Here is a 26,571-nt window from a genome sequence, read left to right as displayed (position 1 = left end):
CCCTAGTTAATATTGCCTGCTAACATGAATTTCTTTTAACCAAATATGCAGGTTTAAAAAATATATACTTCTGTGTATTGATTTTAAGAAAGGCATTGATGTTTATGGTTAGGTACATTCGTGCAACGATTGTGCTTTTTTCGCAAATGCTCTTTTGTTAAATCATCCCTCGTTTGGCAAAGTAGGCTGTGATTCAATGATCGATGCGGTGCCTGTTAATTTATCATATGCAATGCAGGACAAGCTAGTTAATCTAGTAATATCATCAAACATGTGTAGTTAACTGGTGATTATGTGAAGATTGTTTTTTATAAGATAAGTTTAATGCTAGCTAGCAAATTACCTTGGCTCCTTGCTGCACTCGCGTAACAGGTGGTCAGCCTGTCACGCAGTCTCCTCGTGGAGTGCAATGTAATCAGCATCCAAAAATGCTGATTACCGATTGTTCTGAAAACTTGAAATCGGCCCTAATTAAAATCGGCCATGCCGTAGGTCGACCTCTGCCACAGACAGTCATCTGTGTTCTACACAAAACATTTAAATAAGATCTTTAAGTTTCACCTCACTGAATAAACTCAGGTTAGCAATATAGCCCAAGTTCCTAGTTGCTTGACATTCACAAGAGAAATATCCGTAAAAAATAAACAAAATTGGTGGGGTGGGTAAAAGATGACATGTTTGTATACACATCAGTAGAAACTTTGGGGCCTATTTGTGAGTGTAATACACCTGGTGGGAAGAAAATCACCCCATGGAGAGAAACTTTGTAGGGGAGTGTCTCCCAGGGGAGTGCCTCATTTGGAGGGCGCATAGTACACACTACACACTCAACCACAAGATATGCAGGGAAAGGTAAACAAGCCTTTAAGCTTGTGAAACACACTGCAAAAGAAGGTATAAGTTGAACAAATTAGCAGTCGAATGCCGACAGCGCCATTTTTGCTAACATGGAAAATCTTAATTCTGATTGGCTGTTGTCAGCTATGATGCTGACAAGTAGACAGGTGGTTTGCTTGTGCAACCACACAAGCCCTGGCAAGAACAGAGAGTTCCCAATTGAGTCATTCTGACCCTGAAAAACAGGAAACAGAGGGACGAGCTAGAGCCCATAGCTTCCATGGCCGGTTCAAAATATCTCTAAAAACTTCATGTTGGCTCTAAGCCTCAAACACTTTGCTCAGAGCTTCCAACAAACAAAACAAAAAACTATCTGAATGAAGAGTCCTTGAGTCAAGTCCATATGTAGGCTTACAACTTCTCTTATGGCCTTCCACAAGAGTACACCTGAGCAGAAAGGGTTGTGAACAGTTGAGAAGGATGCACACTACATGAACGTGACTCACCACTTGGTTGGGGGAGTTGTCAGTCTTGAGCTCCTGGTGGTTGGAGTACTGCAGGAAGATGGGGTGGTTGCGGATGACGGGCGTCACAGAGGCGTAATAGCTGACCATGGCCTGGGCCGCGTCCTCAGTGTTCATCTCTATGAAGGCCTGGACACACAGGAGAATGCAATAAGAAAAACCATCTCTGAACAGCACTACATGTTCCTTTCTGGATAACACTTGGCGGCTGCTACTACCACCACCATTACCTGCTAGAGCTAATGAGCCAGTGGTTCTCAAACCACTTCTCAGGGACCCCCCAGACATTTCACAATTTTGCTGTAGCCCCTGGGCTTGAATCAGGTGTATTAGTTCTGGAATAGAAATGCATGTGAGAACACTTACCTGGTTCTTTCCTTTGAGCATGAGCAGGTTGGTGACTTTACCAAAGGACAGGCCCAGGGAGATGACCTCAGCCTCGTTGATGTCGTCGGGGAGCTTGCGCATGTGGATAACGCGTGACGGGATGCCTGGGCTCCTTATGTCACCTTTGAACTTCTTGCTGTCATTGCCATTGGCTGTGGAAGAAATGCAGAGCACAGTTTAGATGTACATCCTTTTGGAGAAATAGATGTGTTGGAAGAGGTGATGCTCAACTTGAAAAAGTTTGTTTATTACTTTGATATTAAAAAAAAAAAAAAAAATGGCGGTTTCAACACTAACCTGCTGCGCTGGTCATTATATAGGGTCCGTTTGAGGCGCAGGAGAAAAGCTCGTCTGATCCTCTCTGCAAAGGGGAAAGGACATGATGTTGAGAACAATGCAGAATCTCACCACCGGCATGAACTTGTAAAGGGAAAAAGGAGAAACAACTTCCTGTATACATTGGCAACACAAAAAAAAAAAAGTGTAACAATAACCACTAAGTAAACCATCCACTTTGACCTTGCAAAACAATGGGGAGACCAATAGACAATGGCACGGGTTGTCCCAGTCACAGGTCGTCACCATCACAGCCTAAACTAACAGATAGCCTAGTAGTCATGTTCCTTCAACAGCCTTGCCTTCAACCGGGTGACCCATTGAGTCAAACACGGGCCAGCAGGCATCGCCTTGTGACAATGGGAACAGGGAAAACAGGAAAGGGTCAGCTGCTTAGCTAACAGGAAAGGTTCTAGGACCACCCCTGAGCTACAAGTAGATGACCAAATGGTGAAGCCAACATCCCAACCTCATTCAGACAAAAGCAGAGAGGAATGTGCATAGATGGGACCATATGCAGACTGATGGGGATCCAATGACAGGACTTGCTAACCTCATTAGGTCCTCTATGGACACACCCTGTCCCACTCAACTCCTACCCCCACTGCCTTTGCATTGTATGTGCATGCGCTTTAATGTGCATGTGTGCAACTATGGGTGTTGGGGTCACAGTACTGGCATAGGTTTTAGTGAGAGAACTAGAGAGGGAAGGGGAAAAACAAGTCCGTTTCTGGGTCGCCAAACCGCAAGAATGAGGGCGGGGGAGGGAGGCGGAATAGAAACCAGAGTTACTGGCCTGGCTGTACATCACCCCCGCAGTCTAGCCAACCCCGGGTGGTTACTAGTGGGGGGTGGAGACGGCTCAGATGGTGACCCGTTCACGCTTTCCTCATAGTGTGGACCAAGCCCCCAAAACTCATTAGCTAAAAGCTCCATTCACCAATCTGGCTCTCATACCACCATGGCCCCCTAATCAGCCCCAGCTTCCAATTGGCTGATTCATCCCCCTCCCCTCTAACTATTCCCCAGGTCGTTGCTGTAAATGACAATGTATTCAGTCAACTTACCTGGTAAAATAAAAATAAATAACCATCCGTTAGCTTGAAAAAAACGTACATGTTATTTTCTTGGTATCTTACCAAAGCGGCACAATCCAAATATTCTCTTTAATCTATAAACCCATGTTAATAAAGAAAAGAGCCAACCAAGCTCAATTCTGATGTAAAACATACATACAGTTGAAGTCGGAAGTTTACATACAGTTAGGTTGGAGTCATTAGAACTCGTTTTTCAATCACAGGTACAAAAGTATCTATATCCACAGTAAAACGAGTCCTATATCGACATAACCTGAAAGGCCACTCAGCAAGGAAGAAGCCACTGCTCCAAAACCGCCATAAAACTCCAAAACCGCTTGCTTCAATATATCCACATCATTTTTCTACCTCATGATGCCATCTATTTTGTGAAATGCACCAGTCCCTCCTGCAGCAAAGACCCCCAAAACATGATGCTGCCACCCCCGTGCTTCACGGTTGGGTTGGTGTTCTTTGGCTTGCAAGCCTCCCCCTTTCTCCTCCAAACATAACGATGGTCATTATAGCCCAACAGTTCTATTTTTATTTCATCAGACCAGAGGACATTTCTCCAATGTACGATCTTTGTCCCCATGTGCAGTTGCAAACCGTAGTCTGGCTTTTTTTAATGGTGGTTTCGGAGCAGTGGCTTCTTCCTTGCTGAGCGGCCTTTCAGGTTATGTCGATATAGGACTCGTTTTACTGTGGATATAGATACTTCTGTAACCGTTTCCTCCAGCATCTTCACAAGGTCCTTTGCTATGCACTTTTCACACCAAAGTACGTTCATTTCTAGGAGACAGAACGCATCTCCTTCCTGAGCGGTATGACAGCTGCGTGGTCCCGTGGTGTTTATACTTGCGTACTAATGTTTGTACAGATGAACGGAGTACCTTCAGGCATTTGGAAATTTCTCCCAAGGACAAACCAGACTTGTGGAGGTCATACATTTTTTTCTGAGATCTTGGCCTATTTATTTTGATTTTCCCATGATGTCAAGCAAAGAGGCACTGAGTTTGAAGGTAGGCCTTGAAATACATCCACAGGTACACCTCCAATTGACTCCAATGTTGTCCATTAGCCTAATCAAAGCTTCTAAAGCCATGACATCCTTTTCTGGAATTTTCCAAGCTGTTTAAAGGCACAGTCAACTTAGTGTATGTAAACTTCTGACCCACTGGAATTGTAATACAGTGAATTATAAGTGAAATAATCTGTCTGTAAACAATTGTTGGAAAAATGACTTGTGTCATGCACAAAGCATATGTCCTAAGCGACTTGCCAAAACAATAGTTTGTTAACAAGACATTTGTGGAGTGGTTGAAAAACGAGTTAATGACTCCAACCTAAGTGTATGTAAACTTCCGACTTCAACTGTTCAAGGCCCTATAAAAATGGGAGTTAGAGTGAAGTATGCTTTACAACGTGTGTAAAAAGAGGCTGCACACCAGCTGTCCTCTATATAACATCAACAAAAAGGGGAAACTGAAAAAGCTAAAGAAAACGATTCACCGTCCGCTAGCCAGCTCTTTTCAAGTGATCACCGGAGTACACAAATAAACAGACTTCTGCAGGGCTGAGACGCCAACAGAATGCCCTCTTCTCTCCCCCACCAGCCACTCCAAATTCTACTTGGTCGGGACTCAATGAAAACCATACCTGAAGGGCAGGGGGGTTAGTGTGGGTAAAGGGCTTTAAAAAGAGGCTTAGTAGCTAAATGCATGTTCCTGGTGCTGCTATAGATGACACTTTAAAGAGGATATTGCAGAGCTGGCAGGCAAAGTCACAGAGCAGGCTTTGTCTGCCACTAAATATCCCTTTCACGCACAGACCAAAATTCCACTAATTTACCACGCACGATTTTTTTATACCAGCTTATTTTATATCTGAAAGGGGTAGGGGTAAAAAATATGGCTAATTAAAATCCACCTAAAGACCTAATCATGAATCCTGCATACAGGAAAATACAGGTAGCAGGTCTGTGTGAATGGTTCTCTGCTTTTTTGCAGGTAAATTAATTTACACTTCCATTTTTAAACACCTCCCAAATTTGAAATGCAAACAGCCCCCATGGTTTTAACACCACCACCCACCCCTCCAAATTGTCCAGCTACCCACTGATATGTATAAAGGGGTGGAGATACACACACACACACACACACACACACACGAAAGAGGTAAGTAAATAAAAGGCTATTTGAAAGGGGGGGTGGGTCATATTCACGTCACTTCAGTCTGAAATGGGTATAACATTCTCACAAATGGCCTATACAAGGGTGAGAAGAAAACAGTTACTACACTCAGTTGGCCAGACTGTCTCCTAGCCACTTTTTGATTAGACTAAACAGTTGATATGTATTGGGCTGTGAAGTGTTAAGCCCGTTAAATATTATGCTCTATAAAATAAAAACTACACGATCAGAACAGGCACCTTTGTCAGAAAACTCAGTTAAGCGGCAATGTTCCAAAAATCTGTGCTGAGGCAATGGGTTAACAAATGTTAATGAAGTGAGTTGTGTTGTAGAGAAGTTTGAGGGAGCCATCTTATCGAAGGCATAAATTAAACAGATTAGAAAAGGTAAGGAGAGACATATATATAAATAGCTCAAAAAAATAAAGGGAACACTTAAACAACACAGCCTAGACCTGAATGAAAGAAATAATCTTATTAAATACTTTTTTCTTTACATAGTTGAATGTGCTGACAACAAAATCACACAAAAATAATCAATGGAAATCCAATTTATCAACCCATGGAGGTCTGGATTTGGAGTCACACTCAAAATTAAAGTGGAAAACCACACTACAGGCTGATCCAACTTTGATGTAATGTCCTTAAAACAAGTAAAAATGAGGCTCAGTAGTGTGTGTGGCCTCCACGTGCCTGTATGACCTCCCTACAACGCCTGGGCATGCTCCTGATGAGGTGGCGGATGGTCTCCTGAAGGATCTCCTCCCAGACCTGGATTAAAGCATCCGCCAAGTCCTGGACAGTCTGTGGTGCAACGTGGCGTTGGTGGATGGAGCGAGACATGATGTCCCAGATGTGCTCAATTGGATTCAGGTCTGGGGAACGGGCGGGCCAGTCCATAGCATCAATGCCTTCCTCTTGCAGGAAATGCTGACACACTCCAGCCACATGAGGTCTAGCATTGTCTTGCAGTAGGAGGAACCCAGGGCCAATCGCACCAGCATATGGTCTCACAAGGGGTCTGAGGATCTCATCTCGGTACCTAATGGCAGTCAGGCTACCTCTGGTGAGCACATGGAGGGCTGTGTGGCCCCCCAAAGAAATGCCACCCCACACCATGACTGACCCACCGCCAAACCGGTCATGCTGGAGGATGTTACAGGCAGCAGAACGCTCTCCACGGCGTCTCCAGACTCTGTCACGTGCTCAGTGTGAACCTGCTTTCATCTGTGAAGAGCACAGGGCGCCAGTGGCGAATTTGCCAATCTTGGTGTTCTCTGGCAAATGCCAAACGTCCTGCACGGTGTTGGGCTGTAAGCACAAACCCCACCTGTGGACGTCGGGCCCTCATACCACCCTCATGGAGTCTGTTTCTGACCGTTTGAGCAGACACATGCACATCTGTGGTCTGCTGGAGGTCATTTTGCAGGGCTCTGGCAGTGCTTCTCCTGCTCCTCCTTGCACAAAGGCGGAGGTAGCGGTCCTGCTGCTGGGTTGTTGCCCTCCTACGGCCTCCTCCACGTCTCCTGATGTACTGGCCTGTCTCCTGGTAGCGCCTCCATGCTCTGGACACTACGCTGACAGACACAGCAAACCTTCTTGCCACAGCTCGCATTGATATGCCATCCTGGATGAGCTGCACTACCTGAGCCACTTGTGTGGGTTGTAGACTCCGTCTCATGCTACCACTAGAGTGAAAGCACCGCCAGCATTCAAAAATGACCAAAACATCAGCCAGGAAGCATAGGAACTGAGAAGTGGTCTGTGGTCCCCACCTGCAGAACCACTCCTTTATTGGGGGTGTCTTGCTAATTGCCTATAATTTCCACCTGTTGTCTATTCCATTTGCACAACAGCATGTGGAATTTATTGTCAATCAGTGTTGCTTCCTAAGTGGACAGTTTGATTTCACAGAAGTGTGATTGACTTGGAGTTACATTGTGTTGTTTAAGTGTTCCCTTTATTTTTTTGAGCAGTATATGTATATATATATATAAAAATAAAGAGTTAACAGGCGAGCAGGAGACAATACACCTCAAGAATGGGGCCGTTACCGGGGCAGCCTTGAATGTCACTCCGTCACCATAGGAACAGAGAAAAGGCTGATTCTCCTCTGACCAACAGCAAGGTGTACATTTCTCCCAGCAATTACCAAGCTGCACACAATATTTGCCAAACCAGTTATGACCCCTCTAAAAAAAAAAGTTAATTAAGAACGGCAACTCAATGCTTTGCATCTGAGCCACTAGGTCTTGGCTGCCGTGAGTTTTAATCTAACTTATAACGTATATCAAATAAAATGTTATTGGTCACATACATATGGTTAGCAATGTTATTGCGAGAGTAGCGAAAAGCTTGTGCTTCTAGTTCTGACAGTGCAAACAATTCCACAACAAATACCTAACACAAATTTATGTAAAGGAATGGAATAAGAATATATAAATATATGGATGAGCAATGACAGAGCGGCGGCATAGGCTAAGATGCAATAGATATCATATGTATATACTGTATTCTATGAGTAATGCAAACATTATTAAAGTGCATCATTAAAGTGACCAGTGTTCCATTTACTCAAGTGGCCAATGATTTCAAGTCTGTATGTAGGCAGCAGACTCTCTGTTAGTGATGGATATTTAACCTGTTGGGTCTAGGGGGCAGCATTTGCACGTCTGGATAAAAAAAATGTACCCGATTTAATCTGGTTACTAATCCTACCCAGTAACTAGAATATGCATATACTTATTATATATGGATAGAAAACACTCTAAAGTTTCCAAAACTGTTTGAATGGTGTCTGTGAGTATAACAGAACTCATTTGGCAGGCAAAACCCTGAGACATTTTCTGACAGGAAGTGGATACCTGATGTGTTGTATTGACTTTAAACCTCTCCCATTGAAAAACACAGGGGTTTAGGAATATTTTGGCACTTCCTATTGCTTCCACTAGATGTCACCAGCCTTTACAAAGTGTTTTGAGTCTTCTGGAGGGAGATCTGACCGAACAAGAGCCATGGAACGGTGATGTCCCATTAGACACCTGGCGCGCTACTTCATGTTGGGTACCCTCGTTCCAATACGTTATAAAAGGCTATGCATTCGTCCACCTTGAATATTATTCATGTTCTGGTTAAAAAAGGCCCTAATGATTTATGCTATACAACGTTTGACATGTTTGAACGAACGGAAATATATTTTTTCCCCTCGTTCATGACGGAAGTCCGGCTGGCTTACATCATGTGCTAACGAGACGGAGATTTTTGGACATAAATGATGAGCTTTTTTGAACAAAACTACATTCGTTATGGACCTGTGATACCTGGAAGTGACATCTGATGAAGAGAATCAAAGGTAATGGATTATTTACATAGTATTTTCGATTTTAGATCTCCCCAACATGACGTCTAGTCTGTATCGCAACGCGTATTTTTCTGGGCACAGTGCTCAGATTATTGCAAAGTGTGATTTCCCAGTAAGGTTATTTTTAAATCTGGCAAGTTGATTGCGTTCAAAAGATGTAAATCTATAATTCTTTAAATGACAATATAATATTTTACCAATGTTTTCTAATTTTAATTATTTAATTTGTGACGCTGACTTGACTGCCGGTTATTGGAGGGAAACGATTTCCTCAACATCAATGCCATAGTAAAACGCTGTTTTTGTATATAAATATGAACTTGATAGAACTAAAAATGCATGCATTGTCTAACATAATGTCCTAGGAGTGTCATCTGATGGAGATTGTAAAAGGTTAGTGTATCATTTTAGCTGGTTTTATGGTTTTGGTGACCCTGTCTTTGACTTGACAAAACATTACACACAACTCTTGTAAATGTACTGTCCTAACATACTCTAAATTTATGCTTTCGCCGTAAAACCTTTTTGAAATCGTAAAACGTGGTTAGATTAAGGAGATGTTTATCTTTCAAATGGTGTAACATAGTTGTATTTTTGAAAAATTTGAATTTTGACATTTATTTGGATTCAAATTTGCCGCTCTTGAAATGCACCTGCTGTTGATGGAGTGCACCACAGGTGGCACGCTAGCGTCCCACCTAGCCCCAAGAGGTTAACAATCTGATGGCCTTGAGATAGAAGCTCTTCATCGGTCTCTCGGCCCCAACTTTGATGCACCTGTACTGACCTCGCCTGCTAGATGAACAGGCAGTGGCTCAGGTGGTTGTTGTCCTTGATCTTTTTTGGCCTTCCTGTGACATCGGGTGCTGTAGGTGTCCTGGAGGGCAGGTAGATTGCCCCCGGTGATGCGTTGTGCAGACAGCACCACCCTCTGGAGAGCCCTGCGGTTGTGGGCGGCGCAGTTGTGCCTTCTTCACCATACGGTCTGTGTGGGTGGACCATTTCAGTTTGTCGATGATGTGTACACTGAGGAATTTAACTTTCCACTTTCTCCACTGCTGTCCCGTCGATGTGGATGGGGGGGGTGCTTCCTCTGCGGTTTCCCGAAGTCCACGATTATCTCCTTTGTTTTTTCCTTTGTTTTGTTGACATCGAGTGAGAGATTATTTTCCTGACACCATACTCCGTGGCCCTCACCTCCTCCCTGTAGGCTGCCTTGTCATTGTTTGTGATCAAACCTACTACTGTGTCGTCTGCAAACTTGATGATTGAGTTGGAGGCGTGCATGGCCACGCAGTCGTGGGTGAACAGGGAGTACAGGAGGGGGGCGGAGAACGCATCCTTGTGGGGCCCCACTGTTGAGGATCAGCGAAGTGGATATGATGGAAGTCCAGGACCCAATGACCCAGGGCATCGAGCTTAATGATGCGCTTGGAGGGTACTATGGTGTTGAATGCTGAGCTACAGTCAATGAACAGCATTCTTACATAAGTATTCCTCTTGTCCAGATGGGATAGGGCAGTGTGCAGGCGATTGCATCGTCTGTGGACCTATTGGGGCGGTAAGCAAATTGAAGTGGGTCTAGGGTGTCAGTTAAGGTGATATGATCCTTGACTAGTCTCTCAAAGCACTTCATGATGACAGAAGTGAGTGCAACAGAGCAATAGTCATTTAGTTCAGTTACATTCTTGGAACAGGAACAATGGTGGCCATCTTGAAGCATGTGGGGACTGCAGACTGGGATAGACTGAATATGTCTGTAAACACACCAGCCAGCTGGTCTGCGCATGCTCTGAGGACGCGACTAGGGGTGTGCTGGCTACCTAACAACGTTTCCTAATGGCAACTGCAATGATCAAAAACAGGCTCTTTACCATATTTTTCCTAATTAGCTTGCGTTGGGAAGCAGAGGCCAGAGGAACAACATGCATGTAGAAAATGGGGGGGAAAACATATCTGCATGTGCTGAATAGGTTCCATTGATCCCCATGCCCCCACCCTCTCCCATCCTTGAGGAATGCAATAGAGGACATCAACACAGCCAAGGTAAATAGTATTTTTTAATTACCCATTCCCCACACCAATTTGATTAAAAAAGTAAGCGAACAATATGCAACGTTATAGGATTTCAGTTAGCTGATGGAAAATCCCCAAAGGGCATTTGACGAATAAAACAGTAGATAACACCTCCATAGTGGCATTTCAAGAACATGATGTAAAAGGGTTACAATTTTCTCCAGGATAACCACCGTTAACCACAACTGATCCAGTGAATAAACCAATTAACTAAATATTGCACTTTCCTTCTTACAATATTACTAAGCCTAACAGTAAAGGAACACCATTTGGTACCCATCTAAATGACAGTTCCACCCAAGACCCTCCAGGCCTTTCTGATACAGTCAACAGGCCATTCTTTGAGGCCGGCAGTTTGTAATGACACACCTCAGGGGAGAACAGGAAACAAGAGGCAATTAGAAAACGGATGGAAAAAAAACACCCATATTCCAGTAAACTGCTCCCTTTTCCTGTGAAAATAAACCGCTCCATATTACCACCACCCCCATCTTAAGGTTACCGCTGGCTTGTGCGTAACAAAATAGCCATCTCATATACACGTGGTACCTGTAAGAATCTGTCTTTGTGCAAAGGGTCCCCGTGGCTAGAAACATACCACAGAATATTATCTATGCAAAAAGAACAGCGGGGAATGCTGTTGCTGTGGGGTGGCTTTTGAAGGGCAAGCTGGAAGTCAGCAGTAACAGCGTTGTAGAACACAGACTACTAACACGGCGAGCTAGGAACACTTAGCGTTTGATCGCTATGCCATACCCACATATCTTGGAGGAGCCACTCAACATCAGGGAGATGAGGTAGCACTTACCACTGCATGTCTGCACTCGTTCAAACTTCCACCATCTAGAAACATCTGCTTTTGCTCAAGCTAGCTAGCCCCGGCCCACAGACACCAGGGCTCCAACGGGGGACATTGTGTGTGTTTAAAGTTGTTATTTTCCTGGGAGGGGTCTCAAGGGAGGGATGAGACCATCCTATGAGTGGTACGGCATTAGAGGGGCTAAAAATGAGTGGGACATGTACTGACGTAATCAGTGATGAGACAGAAGTCCGTAAAGAGAAGAGGGCTTGGAGGAGCCAGAGAACTGGAACATACCACAGAGAGCATTCCAGGCACAATGCCAAAGACAACCAATAATTAGGCCCTACCGTTTCCACAGCAATAGCAATGTTCACACCACACCGGATGGAAACAGTTTAAGAGATTTAAACTAGGCAACTGGTTACCAGTGACTGGGCATTGCGTGCTTTACTTACTTGACGTGTAGCGAAATGTAACAAAACAAGCAACATTAATTGTATCTACTACTAGTTAGTGAATGCCTCCTTTACAGTTTCACAACACTGTTTAAATAGCCAACTAGAATACAAACAAAGGAACCTGTTAGGGGACTTGAAACCACAACCTTTGCAACAGAATATTCCCATTGCCAGAGGCAAACTGATTGTAGGCGTGCCTTCTTATGCTAGCTTCTTTGAACTCTTTCATTTCTGATGCAGCAACACTGGGCATGGCTGTGTGACCCCAATGATCCAGTTGACAGGACTAAATGTAGCCTTAGCAACAACTGGGCTACAATTTGTAAATCCTGCACAGCACACTGCTACATCTATAAAATCATCCTTATCTGAAGACCTAGTCAAACACCTTGTTGAATAGAGATGGGAATTGCCAGGGACGTCACGATATGGTATTATCACAAAACGTAGGTGCCAATACGATATGTATTGGGATTCAATACTGTGATTTGATGTTCCAAACATATAGCTCTCTATATGTCTGCTGCAGAGAGACAAGGGAGCATGAGAAAATGAGTTGATAAGTCATAGAAATAAATGCTGAAAAGTAGATACATATCACAGTATCTTGGACGATATAACTATCGATTTTTCACCCCACCACTAATGTCGAAAAGGAAAAAGGAGAAAAGAGGTGCCTACCTTTGTACCAACTGTAATATCATGGACACTGCTGTGAAGAAAAGAGAAGACAGGAATGTTAGAAGCAGTATAGATGAAAAATTGAAACGGCAAAAATGTAGGGTTAAGGAACTAAGAGGTTCACTATTGTGTAGTAAAGATTCAAGAATCCCCAAAATGGTAGAGAAAAAGCAACAGCTAGCTAACTAGAATAGTTTCAGTTGCAGAAAAGTTGGAAATGCCAGTCAGTCAACATTTGTACAATGAGGCTGCTCAATATTTGTTTTATTGTCCCAGGTTCTAACCTTAACCAGGAGCTATACAGGCTGCCTAGCCAACAATAAATAATGTTCTGCTAAAGAGCTGGATGTCACGTCAGATAGAAAAAGCTGAGTTCAGACCAAAACACTTCCTGACTCAGATGCAAAAATCACCTACACTCAGCACTTAAGTGTACAGGCCTAAGTCAATGACTAGTCAAAAAGGGACCATCCAGAACATTAGATTCAGTGAAGTTTTACAGCTCGTCAGTGTGTGGTCCCAAAAAATTGAAATGATTTACTTCTGGTTTGTTCAACCATTGCTATGGGCAAAATTAATGGGGAAAGAATAGGGTTTTGGAGAAAAAAAAGCAGAAAATAAGGTCTGAGGTTAACACAGGCTTATGAGATCTTATACATTTTGTTCTATGAGATAAATAGCAGGCAGTTAAATATGATCCTTATGAATGATGCTTTTATGAGAGTTGTGTTTTTTATACTACATTAACGCTTCAAAATTCACAAAAAGTTACATTAGCCGATGAAGATTCTCATAGAACAAAAAATCCTGTGTGTTTACCACACACACCTTATTTTTATTGTTTTATCCAAAAGCGGCATTACATTTTTCCATAGGCTTTCCCTGTTATAGGAAACCTATATAATTTGAGGAGTAAAAATGTGCTTAACAAGTCACATAATAAGTGGCATGGATTCAATCTGTGTGCAATAAAAGTGTTAAACATGATTTTTAATGAGTCGAGCAGTCAATTTCCAAACACAGATTCAACCACAAAGTTATTAATTACACTTTGGATGGCATCAATACACCCTGTCACTACAAAGTCACCGGTGACCTTCCCAACTCAATTGCCAGAGAGGAAGGAAACCACTCAGGGATTTCAACAGGAGGACAATAGTGACTTTAAAAAACAGTTAGAGTTTAATAGCAGTGATAGAAAACTGGAGGACGGATCAACAACATTGTAGTTACTCCACAATACTAACCTAACTGACAGACTGAAAAGAAGGAAGCCTGTACAGAATACAACTATTCCAAAACATGCATCCTGTTTGCAATAAGGCACTAAAGTAAAACTGCAAAAAGTGTGGCAAAGCAATTAACTTTGTCCTGAAAGTGTTATGTTCGGAGCAAATCCAATACGACACATTACTGCGTACCACTCTCCATATTTTCAAGCATGGTGGTGGCTACATCGTGTTATAGGTATGCTTGTAATCATTAATGACTGGAGTATTTCAGGATAAAAAAAATGAACTGAATGGAGCTAAGCACAGCCAAAATCCCAGAGGAAAACCTGGTTCAGTCTGCTTTCCACCAGACACTGGGAGTTGAATGCACCTTTCAGCAGGACAATAACCAAACACACAAGATGACAAATCTATACTTGTAAATGAGATTTCTAAATTTAATTTTCAATCAACTTGTAGAAATGTCTAAAAACACGTTTTCACTTTATCATTATAGGGTACTGTGTGTAAACGTGTGAGAATATATATATTTTTTTATCCACTTTGAATTCAGGCTGTAACAACAAGCTGTGGAATAAGTCAAGGGGTATGAATACTTAGTGCCTTCACAATCTAAAAAAAATTATATACGGTTTCTCTAAATAAGCTTTGTTGTACAATTTAAAAAGGTCAAATGCACTGCATTTCAAATAGTCAGGAATAATCTAATGAATGCAGGGCTTGCGAAATTATATCTAAATATCAGCCTTCCACAACCATAAGACCCACTAATAATGTAATTATTTTATCAAAATTGTTTAACCTGCTTTTTTGTAATAATCACTGATCTGGCTTTCAGGTACAGATGAAGTCAGACGTTTACATACACTTAGGTTGCAGTCATTAGAACTCGTTTTTCAACCACTCCACAAATGTCTTGTTAACAAACTATAGTTTTGGCAAGTCGCTTAGGACATCTACTTTGTGCATGACAAGTCATTTTTCCAAAAATTGTTTCGACAGATTATGTCACTATCACAATTCCAGTGGGTCAGAAGTTTACATACACTAAGTTGACGGTGCCTTTAAACACCTTGGAAAATTCCAGAAAATTATGTCATTGTAGAGGTCGACCGATTATGATTTTTCAACGCCAATACCGATTATTGGAGGACCCCAAAAAAGTCGGACAATTTTTTACATTTATTTGTAATAATGACATTTAGAACACTGAATGAACAATTAACTTAATACATCAATAAAATCAATTTAGCCTCAAATAATGAAACATGTTCAATTTGGTTTAAATAATGCAAAAACAAAAGTGTTGGAGAAGAAAGTAAAAGTGCAATATGTGCCATGTAAAAAAGCTAAGGTTTAAGTTCCTTGCTCAGAACATATGAAAGCTGGTGGTTCCTTTTAACATGAGTCTTCAATATTCCCAGGTAAGAAGTTTTAGGTTGTAGTTATTACAGGAATTATAGGACTATTTCTCTCTATACGATTTGTATTTCATATACCTTTCACTATTGGATGTTCTTATAGACACTTTAGTATTGCCAGTGTAACATTATAGCTTCCGTCCCTCTCCTCGCTCCTACCTGGGCCCGAACCAGGAACACATCGACAACAGCCACCCTCGAAGCAGCGTTACCCATGTAGAGCAAGGGGAACAACCACTCCCAAGTCTCAGAGCGAGTGACGTTTGAAACCTATAAGCGCGCACCCGGCTAACTAGCTAGCCATTTCACATCGGTTACACCAGCCTAATCTTGGGAGTTGATAGGCCTGAAGTCATAAACAGCGCAATGCTTGAAGCACAGCGAAGAGCTGCTGGCAAAACACACGAAAGTGCTGTTTGAATGAATGCTTACGAGCCTGCTGCTGCCTACCACCGCTCAGTCAGACTGCTCTATCAAATCATAGACTTAATTATAATAAAAACACAAAAATACAAGCCGTAGATCATTAATATGGTCGAATCCGGAAACTATCATCTCGAAAACAAAATGTTTTTCCTTTCAGTGAAATACGGAACCGTTCCGTATTTTATCTAACGGGTGGCATCCCTAAGTCTAAATATTCCTGTTACATTGCACAACCTTCAATGTTATGTCATAATTATTTACAATTCTGGCAAATTAGTTCGCAACGAGCCAGGCGGCCCAAACTGTTGCACATACCCTGACTCTGCGTGCAATGAACGCAAGAGAAGTGACACAATTTCACCTGGTTAATATTGCCTGCTAACCTGGATTTAGCTAAATATGCAGGTTTCAAAATATATACTTCTGTGTATTGATTTAAATAAAGGCATTGATGTTTATGGTTAGGTACAGCCGTGCAACAATTGTGCTTTTTTCGCAAATGCTCTTTTGTTAAATCATCTCGTTTGGCGAAGTCGGCTGTCTTTGTTAGGAAGAAATAGTCTTCACAGTTCGCAACGAGCCAGGCGGGCCAAACTGCTGCATATACCCTGACTCTGTTGCAAGAGAAGTGACACATTTTCCCTAGTTAAAAGAAATTAATGTTAGCAGGCAATATTAACTAAATATGCAGGTTTAAAAATATATACTTGTGTATTGATTTTAAGAAAGGCATTGATGTTTATGGTTAGGTACACGTTGGAGCAATATGTACCTAAGCGATTATATGCAAGGCAGGACAGGCTAGATAAACTAGTAATATCATCAACCATGTGTAGTTAACTAGTGATTATGATTTATTTTTTTTAATTTTTTTATAAGATAAGTTTAATGCTAGCTAGCAACTTAACTTGGCTTCTCACTGCATTCGCGTAACAGGCAGGCTCCTCGTGGAGTGCAATGTAAAGCAGGTGGTTAGAGCGTTGGACTAGTTAACCGTAAGGTTGCAAGATTGAATCCCCGAGCTGACAAGGTAAAAAAAAATCTGTCGTTCTGCCCCTGAACAAGGCAGTTAGCCTAGGAACGGTGAGTTGTCATTGAAAATAAGAATGTGTTCTTAACCTGTTGGGGCTAGGGGGCAGTATTTTCACGGTTGGATAAAAAAAACGTACCCGATTTAATCTGGTTACTAATCCTACCCAGTAACTAGAATATGCATATACTTATTATATATGGATAGAAAACACCCTAAAGTTTCTAAAACTGTTTGAATGGTGTCTGTGAGTATAACAGAACTCATTTGGCAGGCAAAACCCTGAGACAGATTTTGACAGGAAGTGGATACCTGATGTGTTGAATTACCTTTAAGCCTATGCCATTGAAACACACAGGATCTTATTAATGTTTTGGCACTTCCTATTGCTTCCACTAGATGTCACCAGCCTTTACAAAGTGTTTTGAGTCTTCTACTGTGAGATCTGACCGAACAAGAGCCTTGGAACGGTGATGGCCGATTAGACTCTGGCGCGCGAGTTCATGTTGGGTACCCTCGTTCCAATACGTTTTAAAAGAGAATGCATTCGTCCACCTTGAATATTATTCATGTTCTGGTTAAAAAAGGCACTAATGATTTATGCTATACAACGTTTGACATGTTTGAACGAACGTAAATATATTTTTTCCCCTCGTTCATGACGATAAGTCCGGCTGGCTTAGATCATGTGCTAACAACACGGAGATTTTTGGACATAAATGATGAGCTTTTTTGAACAAAACTATATTCGTTATGGACCTGGGATTCCTGGAAGTGACAACTGATTAAGAGAATCAAAGCTAATGGATTATTTACATAGTATTTTCGATTTTAGATCTCTCCAACATGGCCGTTTGTCTGTATCGCAAAGCGTATTTTTCTGGGCGCAGTGCTCAGATTATTGCAAAGTGTCATTTCCCAGTAAGGTTATTTTTAAATCTGGCAAGTTGATTGCGTTCAAGAGATGTAAATCTATAATTCTTTAACCTGTTAGGGCTAGGGGGCAGTATTGACACGGCTGGATAAAAAACATACCCGATTTAATCTGGTTACCACTCCTACCCAGTAACTAGAATATGCATATACTTATTACATATGGATAGAAAACACCCTAAAGTTTCTAAAACTGTTTGAATGGTGTCTGTGAGTATAACAGAACTCAAATGGCAGGTCAAAACCTGAGAGATTCCTTTACAGGAAGTGGCCTGTCTGACCATTTCTTGAACTTCTTTTCCATCTCTATCTTTTACTAAGGATCTCTGCTCTAACGTGACACTTCCCACGTCGTCCATAGGCGCTCAGAGCCCGGGAAAAAACAGAATGTCGTCATTCCAGCCCCAGGCTGAAACACATTATCGCCTTTCTCAAGTGGCCGATCAAGGGACTCTGGGCTTATGCGCGTGACCCGACCGCCCCCGCCTTTGTGATTTTTTCCTCTGTTTGCCGAAAAGGAGATTCCCTGTCGGAATATTATCGCTTTTCTACGAGAAAAATGGCGTAAAAATTGATTTTAAACAGCGGTTGACATGCTTCGAAGTACGGTAATGGAATATTTATAATTTTATTGTCACGAATTGCGCCATGCGCGCGACACTTCTTTACCATTTCGGATAGTGTCTGGAACGCACGAACAAAACGCCGCTATTCGGATATAACGATGGATTATTTTGGACCAAACCAACATTTGTTACTGAAGTAGCAGTCCTGGGTGTGCATTCTGACAAAGACAACAAAAGGTAATCAAACTTTTATAATAGTAAATATGATTATGGTGAGTGCTAAACTTGCCGGGTGTCTAAATAGCGAGCCCGTGATGCCTGGGCTATGTACTTAGAATATTGCAAAATGTGCTTTCACCAAAAAGCTATTTTAAAATCGGACATATCGAGTGCATAGAGGAGGTCTGTATCTATAATTCTTAAAATAATTGTTATGCTTTTTGTGAACGTTTATCGTGAGTAATTTAGTAAAATGTTAGCGAATTCCCCGGAAGTTTGCGGGGGTATGCTAGTTCTGAACGTCACATGCTAATGTAAAAAGCTGGTTTTTGATATAAATATGAACTTGATTGAACAAAACATGCATGTATTGTATAACATAATGTCCTAGGGTTGTCATCTGATGAAGATCATCAAAGGTGAGTGCTGCATTTAGCTGTCTTCTGGGTTTTGGTGACATTATATGCTGGCTTGAAAAATGGGTGTCTGATTATTTCTGGCTTGGTACTCTGCTGACATAATCTAATGTTTTGCTTTCGTTGTAAAGCCTTTTTGAAATCGGACAGTGTGGTTAGATTAACGAGAGTCTTGTCTTTAAATAGCTGTAAAATAGTCATATGTTTGAGAAATTGAAGTAATAGGATTTTTAAGGTTTTGAAAATCGCGCCACAGGCTGCAAGTGGCTGTTACGTAGCCCATAGAGGTTAAATGACAATATAATATTTTACCAATGTTTTCTAATTTTAATTATTTAATTTGTGGTGCTGACTTGACTGCCGGTTATTGGAGGGAAACGATTTCCTGAACATTAACGCCATAGTAAACCGCTGTTTTGGGATATAAATATGAACTTGATAGAACTAAAAATGCATGTATTGTCTAACATAATGTCCTAGGAGTGTCATCTGATGGAGATTGTCAAAGGTTAGTGCATCACTTTAGCTGGTTTTATGGTTTTGGTGATGCCTGTCTTTGAATTGACAAAACATTACACACAGCTATTGTCAATGTACTCTCCTAACATAATCTAAATTTATGCTTTCGCCGTAAAACCTTTTTGAAATCGGACGACGTGGTTAGATTAAGGAGATGTTTATCTTTCAAAGGGTGTAAGATAGTTGTATGTTTGAAAAATTTTTATTTTGACATTTATTTGGTTTCAAATTTGCCGCTCTTGAAATGCACCTGCTGTTGATAGGGTGCACCACGGGTGGCACGCTAGCGTCCCACATAGCCCCAAGAGGTTAACTGACTTGCCTAGTCAAATAAAAGGTGTAAATAAATAAATAAAGAAATAAATAAATAGGCCAAATCAGCGTCCAACTATAACGATTTCCGATTGTTATGAAAACTTGAAATCGGCCCTTCCGAGTAAATCGGTCGACCTCTATGTCATGGCTTTAGAAGCTTCTGATAAGCTAACTGACATAATTTGAGACAATTGGAGGTGTACCTGTGGATGTATTTCAAGGCCTACCTTCAAACTCAGTGCCTCTTTGCTTGACATCATGGGAAAATCAAAAGAAATAAGCCAAGACCTCAGAAAATAAATTGTAGACCTCCACAAGTCTGGTTCATCCTTGGGAGCAATTTCCAAATGCCTGAAGGTACCGCGTTCATCTGTACAAACAATAGTACACAAGTATAAACACCATGGGACCACGCAGCCGTCATACCGCCAGGAAGGAGATGCGTTCTGTCTCCTAGAGATCACCGTACTTGGTGCGAAAAGTACAAATCAATCCCAGAACAACAGCAAAGGACCTTGTGAAGATGCTGGAGGAAAACAGGTACAAAAGTATCTATATCCACAGTAAAACGAGTCCTATATCGACATAACCTGAAAGGCCGCTCAGCAAGGAAGCCACTGCTCCAAAACTTCCATAAAAAAGCCAGACTACGGTTTGCAACTGCACATGGGGACAAAGATTAGACTTTTTGGAGAAATGTCCTCTGGTCTGATGATACAAAAATAGAACTGTTGGGCCATAATGACCATCGTTATTTTTCGAGGAAAAAGGGGGATGCTTGCAAGCCGAAGAACACCATCCCAACCGTGAAGCACGGGGGTGGCAGCATCATGTTGTGGGGCTGCAGGAGGGACTGGTGCACTTCACAAAATAGATGGCTTCATGAGGAAGGAAAATTATGTGGATATTGAAGCAACATCTCAAGACATCAGTCAGGAAGTTAAAGCTTGGTTACAAATGGGTCTTCCAAATGGACCATGACCCCAAGCATACTTCCAAAGTTGTGGCAAAATGGCTTAAGGACAACAAAGTCTAGGTATTGGAGTGGCCATCACAAAGCCCTGACCTCAATCCTATAGAACATATGTGGGCAGAACTAAAAAAGCATATGCAAGCAAGGAGGCCTACAAACATGACTCAGTTACACCAGCTCTGCCAGGAGGAATGGGACAACATTCACCCAACTTATTGTGGGAAGCTTGTGGAAGGCTACCCGAAACATTTGACCCAAGTTAAACAATTTAAAAGGCAATACCAAATACTAACTGAGTGCATGTAAACTTCTGACCCACTGGGAATGTGATGAAAGAAATAAAAGCTGAAATAAATCATTCTCTCTACTATTATTCTGACATTTCACATTCTTAAAATAAAGTGGTGATCCTAACTGACCTAAGACAGGGAATTTTTACTAGGATATAATATCAGGAATTGTGAATAACTGAGTTTCAATGTATTTGGCTAAGGCACATGTAAACTTCAACTGTATGTCTATGAAAATTCCCTTTTAGTATTTTATATATATTTTTTTACCAGAACCATACATAATGCACATTCACTAATAATGACTAACTTCTTGAAGCAGGCATTCTAGAAAAAAGTGTAACAGGTCTCAAACAATCTCTCAAGCACAAGCCCACATGCTATTGAGTAGCCAGCTAATCTTTATATTTCAAGTTTAGCCAACATGGATCCATTCGCTAACTAACAAGACAGAACAGTTGAATTGTTTGGAACACACCCTTCTGTCCGTCTCCAACTGTTTGAACAGCATGCTAGGCTGTCCACTTTGTTCTGATATATAATTGTGCTTCATGCTTATTGCACATTTACTAAACACAGACTAGACTGCTAGTATAAGAGTCTTCGGCTAAAATGGTGCTAGCAGTATGTGAAAAACCGAGTCGCGTCTGCGTTGCGCGCAATTTGAGGAGTTGAGACATAAAAAGGGTATCGTTAGGAAGGTTGACGTCTTCTCTATTACAGTAAAAGTGTGTCTCAATGTGTTTCTTTGTCCATATGGCTGATTCTGTTGGACCAAACGCAAACACTAATAGCGAGTTGAAATCGCTTGTCAGAGAGGAAAAAGTGATCTCTCATCGTTGTTGCGAGTGGCATGGGGAAGGGATTGGTGTGTGTAAACAAAGAGGAAGCGGCGAAGCGCAAGGCAAAGCAAACTCTGCGTTTCTACGGGTTTATTTGGACTCAAGCTTGTCACCTACCTTCCAGCCTTTGGGACAATGACTCCCATTGTTAGGGCAGAGACATGAGCATCTCATCACTGTATTCAGATCTCTGGTGTAAAATAGGTAGGTGCACACAGCACAGAAGGAGACGAGACCAAGCGGACATAAAACGCTCATGAAAACTTGACTCTTGCGATACAAGTCCTACTTGGGAGGTTGTCAAATGGTTCCCCACTTCCATCTGTATTCACGTTTAATGTACATAATGACTTGCATGAAAGCATGTAAAAAATGAATGTAGGCCTATCATTCTATGAAAATCAAGAAAACTTGATTGATACACTACTGCTTATAACTATTTAAGATGTGCCAAATAAATTGGCTCCAGCTCAGGGCTCCAGCTATGCACTTGGTTTGCCAACTTGTTAGCTAAGTGGCTAGCTTGCAAGAGCAAGTTTCTTGGTTACAGCAGAGACAATCCCCTCCTGGACCAAGATCCGTGCTGCCCAAATTTGTTTTGTGCGTACATTTTATATTATTGTTTTTTCAGTTTGTAAATAAATATTGCCCCTTGTGTGCACTTCTGGTAATACCATACACACCGATATGGTACAGGGACGGTATGAAACAATCTCAATATTACCCAACCCTAGTCTACTTAAATGCATTCCCTTGATAACCCTCATGTTAAAGGCCGATAGAGAAAACCCATTCCCTTTCCCACAGCTCTGCCCATGAAATATTAGTCATATTTGGGGCCGTGGCCCTGCCGACACTCAGTTGAAGATTAACCTCTCATGAGCTACAAGCAGGAAAAACAGCCTAAGAGCTCCCTCAAGCTTTCCTCCCATCTCCAACCCTTCCTAAATCAACATTTGACAGATTAGCCACTGTGATCACTAAAATCGTTTTACCAGTGGCTGAAAACAGCATTGACAAGGCACTGTTATTTAGGACAATTGTGTCCCTCGAACTCCCCAGACCCAAATATCTGCAGCCATGAAAAATAGGTTGTGGGTTCAATGCCCACAGGCAACTTTTGCCCAAAAATAAATAACAAATACTTAATGCTTTACACATGTTGAAACCTATTGGAAAACAAAACTATTTTCCATGTCAAATTGATATGCTTTCAGAGTAGGCTTGACACTAAGTAGACTAATAAAGGATAAGCTGACGGGAAGGGGGAGGATGAGCAAGACAATGCAACAGCTCAAATTACAGGTCAAATCACTCAATGCTCACACCAAGACATTGCATGCGGAGAAACCTGCTCAACACTCACCACTCTTATGGGGGTTATTTGGCATCAACAATGAGCATCTCACAATGCTACAAGAATGAGATGTAAAAATGTATTCCAGCATACGCACAAAAAAACTAAAGGTTTATTATCAGATATTCACAACTAATTAACTGGTACCTTACATTTATAAAATATATTTAAATAATGACTTACTCTAGTTCAGTGATGTAAGTGGATCCCATGGGATACAAATCAGTCTCTGGACGGCTGGAAGGAAGAAATGTGGCGTTAATAACAAGCCTGTTAGCTAGCTAAGTCAAATTATCTTGTCTTTTCACTTGCCCTAAACTTCAAGTTGCTGCAAATCTAGCATAATGATGTGTCTAGCAATATTAACTTTTTTTTTTTAAATGCTCAAGTTTAGAATATTGTTCATCTCTGCAGTAGAAACGGACCTTCAGAACAACAAGATGCATAGCCACGTTGTTGGCAAGACTTTTAGCTAAAGCTAGCAAATATATAGTTCAATTGTCAGTAATTTAACAGTCTGCTATGCTCGCTAGACAATAAGGTAGAATATGATGGCGAACATTCTAGCTAGTTAATTTAAGTAACATCGCACTGCCACAGGTGGTTTCACATTTTTCAGCGCAGTGGCTAGCTAGAACATGCGCAAAAGGCAACACAGATTAGCACAACTACAGTACTCAGTCCACGCAATATGTACCAGTTGCTTGAATGTCTTACTTTTATAAGATAACGGTACAGAACAATTGAATTCAGACAAAAACTCAAATGTATTTTTTTTTTTTTTAAACACAGCCTGCTGGTGCTAACTAAAACACCAAAGCAACGACCTAACGTTAGTGGGTCTATAACGGGTACACAGAAAAGCAGTTTTACCATGTTTCCATCGCAACCAAAATATAATAACACAGCTCATTTTCGTTACAGGACATCGCAATTTACAGATAATTACTTAGTTAAATACGTGCATATTAGTTTGTTACTTTTTCTCGTGAACATAACTTCTACCTTGAACTTACCCGTCCATTGCACAACACAGAACTAGATAGTTACACAGTTTGATTAGACCATCAAGTCTGTTTTGCTTGGCCGACTTTTCTTATACCCTTACAAAATGGCGGAGAACAGAGAAACGAAACGTGATTAGCCTAGCTAGCTAGTAAAGTTGTGGGCGTTTGAGACGAGAAGTGGGCGCTGCGCTGATAGGATAGACGAGAGTTGCCAGAGAGAGGCGGTCTCAAACAAAGTTTAAGTTTGTTTGTAAATGGTCAGTTACAAATCAATTCTGCATGATGATGAAATTAGCTGATGCATTTTCATAATTTTTATGCAGAATTAATTTGTGATGCAACTGCGTATATGTCTTCAGAGATGGCATCTCGTGCCGTTCTGCAAAGTACCCTGCGCGTGTTCTCCAGGGGCGCTGCACGGTTGTTGACCCTGTGCTTCCAACAGCTTTGGGTGTGGTGGACGACTGTAAGGGAAATGGACAATCAAGTATTCTTCATATGCCTAATGAACAAATAAAGGACAAAGATGCTATCAATTATGTCCATGTCAGTACATTTTTTGGCAATCTATCCAAATGACTTGGCATGCTATGAGTTCTAAAAAAAAATGAATATCCTATAGCTGGGCCTATAGGCACAAAGTTGTTCTTGTTTCATAAAATGTAGGCCTAAATCTGTGAGCATGTCCTTGGCAAATGTATGAGATACTGGGAAGACAAAAACAGTATGGAATTGATTGTATAAAACCTTCTCTTCACTTCTCTTTGCAGATGTCAGTGCATAGGCTACCCTCTGTGCCGACGCAGCTGCCTGATCGGACACTTGGCAGATTGGATTTCAACCTTGTTTGGCATCAAAGACTATGGGACTCCTTTGATGTGGTAAAACCTCTGGAGTGGAGAGGGAGATCGAGCCCCCTTACCACCTGGTCCTAAAATGCCTCACTGCAATGGCAACATCCTATAAAAAAAATCAAAATTCCTCTACCCTTCATTTAGAATGTAACAATTAAACAATAAGACAACATAAGGAGAGATGGGTTGAATGCAATTTATGTAAAATGGCATTACTAGGCTACACTGACAATGACAACTGTGCAGATGAAAAATAATAATCTATTAATATACAATGTACGTTTTTTTAGCAACATGTACAGAAGATTTGCGTCCATGTCAACATATACTGAACAAAAATATAGATGCATCATGGAACAATTTCAAAGATCATGTAAATATCTGTCAATTGAAATAAATAAATTAGACCATAATCTATGGATTTCACATGACTGGGAATACAGATATACATCTGTTGGTCACAGATACCTTTAAAAAAAACTGGGGTGATGGGTCAGAAAACCAATCAGTATCTGGTGTGACCAACATTTGCCTCATGCGACACGACACATTTCCTTCGCATAGAGTTGATCAGGCTGTTGATTTTGACCTGTGGAATGTTGTCCCACTCCTCTTCAATGGCTGTGTGAGGTTTCTGGATATTGGCAGGAACTGGAACATGCTGTCGTATACGTCGATCCAGAGCATCCCAAACATGCACAATGTGTGACATGTCTGGTGAGTATGCAGGCCCTGGAAGAATTGTGACATTTTCAGCTTCCAGGAATTGTGTACAGAGCCTCGCAACATGGGGCTGTGCATTATCATGCTGAAACATGAGGGGATGGTGGCGGATGAATGGCACGACAATGGGTCTCAGGATCTCATCATGGTATCTCTGTGCATTCAAATTGCCATCGATAAAATGCCAATTATGTTCCTTATCAAGGTTATGCCTGCCCATACCATAATCCCACCGCCACCATGGGGCACTCTGTTCACAACGTTGACATCACATGGCCATACACGTGGTCTGCGGTTGTGAAGCCGGTTGGATAAATTCTCAAAAACAACATTGGAGGCGGCTTGTGGTAGAGAAACAAACTTTCAATTGTCTGGCAACAAATCAAATCAATCTTTATTTGTCACAAGTGTAGACCTTACAGTGAAATGCTTACTTACAAGCCCTTAACCAACAGTGCAGTTTAAGAAGAGTTAAGAAAATATTTACCAAATAAACTAAAGTAAAAAATAATTAAAACTAACACAATAAAATACAGTAAATAACAATAACAACAGCTCTGGTGGACGTTCCTGCGATCAGCATTCCAATTGCGTGCTCCCTCAAAACTTGATACATCTGTGGCATTGTGTTGCGTGACAAAACTGCACATTTTACTGTGGCCTTTTATTGTCCCAAGCACATGGTGCACCTGTGTAATGATCATGCTGTTTAATCAGCT

At 41.4% G+C, this 26,571-nt stretch overlaps 1 protein-coding gene across 4 annotated transcripts in view; it reads right to left on the bottom strand.

Annotated features, from left to right (window-relative positions):
- LOC106574066 (polypyrimidine tract-binding protein 1) overlaps positions 1 to 24,433 on the bottom strand; it is a 35,233-nt gene extending 10,800 nt beyond the window's left edge. For 2 of the 4 annotated variants that reach the window (XM_014149601.2, XM_014149603.2), the window contains exons 1-6: positions 24,285 to 24,433; positions 23,452 to 23,505; positions 12,730 to 12,760; positions 2,046 to 2,109; positions 1,728 to 1,900; positions 1,344 to 1,490 (exon numbers count right to left, since the gene is read on the bottom strand). In XM_014149601.2, the coding sequence (XP_014005076.1) occupies positions 1,344 to 1,490; positions 1,728 to 1,900; positions 2,046 to 2,109; positions 12,730 to 12,760; positions 23,452 to 23,505; positions 24,285 to 24,292 (477 nt within the window). In that variant the 5' untranslated portion in view covers positions 24,293 to 24,433. The remainder of the gene's footprint in view (positions 1 to 1,343; positions 1,491 to 1,727; positions 1,901 to 2,045; positions 2,110 to 12,729; positions 12,761 to 23,451; positions 23,506 to 24,284) is intronic. The other 2 variants (XM_014149602.2, XM_014149604.2) reach the window with 2 other exon arrangements.
- Between the last annotated feature and the right edge of the window lie 2,138 nt (positions 24,434 to 26,571).

Source organism: Salmo salar, chromosome ssa16 (genome assembly GCF_905237065.1).
Source record: "Salmo salar chromosome ssa16, Ssal_v3.1, whole genome shotgun sequence".
Lineage (NCBI taxonomy): Eukaryota > Metazoa > Chordata > Actinopteri > Salmoniformes > Salmonidae > Salmo > Salmo salar.
Note: the sequence above shows the minus strand (reverse complement) of the source record. Positions and strands in the feature narration are given on the sequence as shown.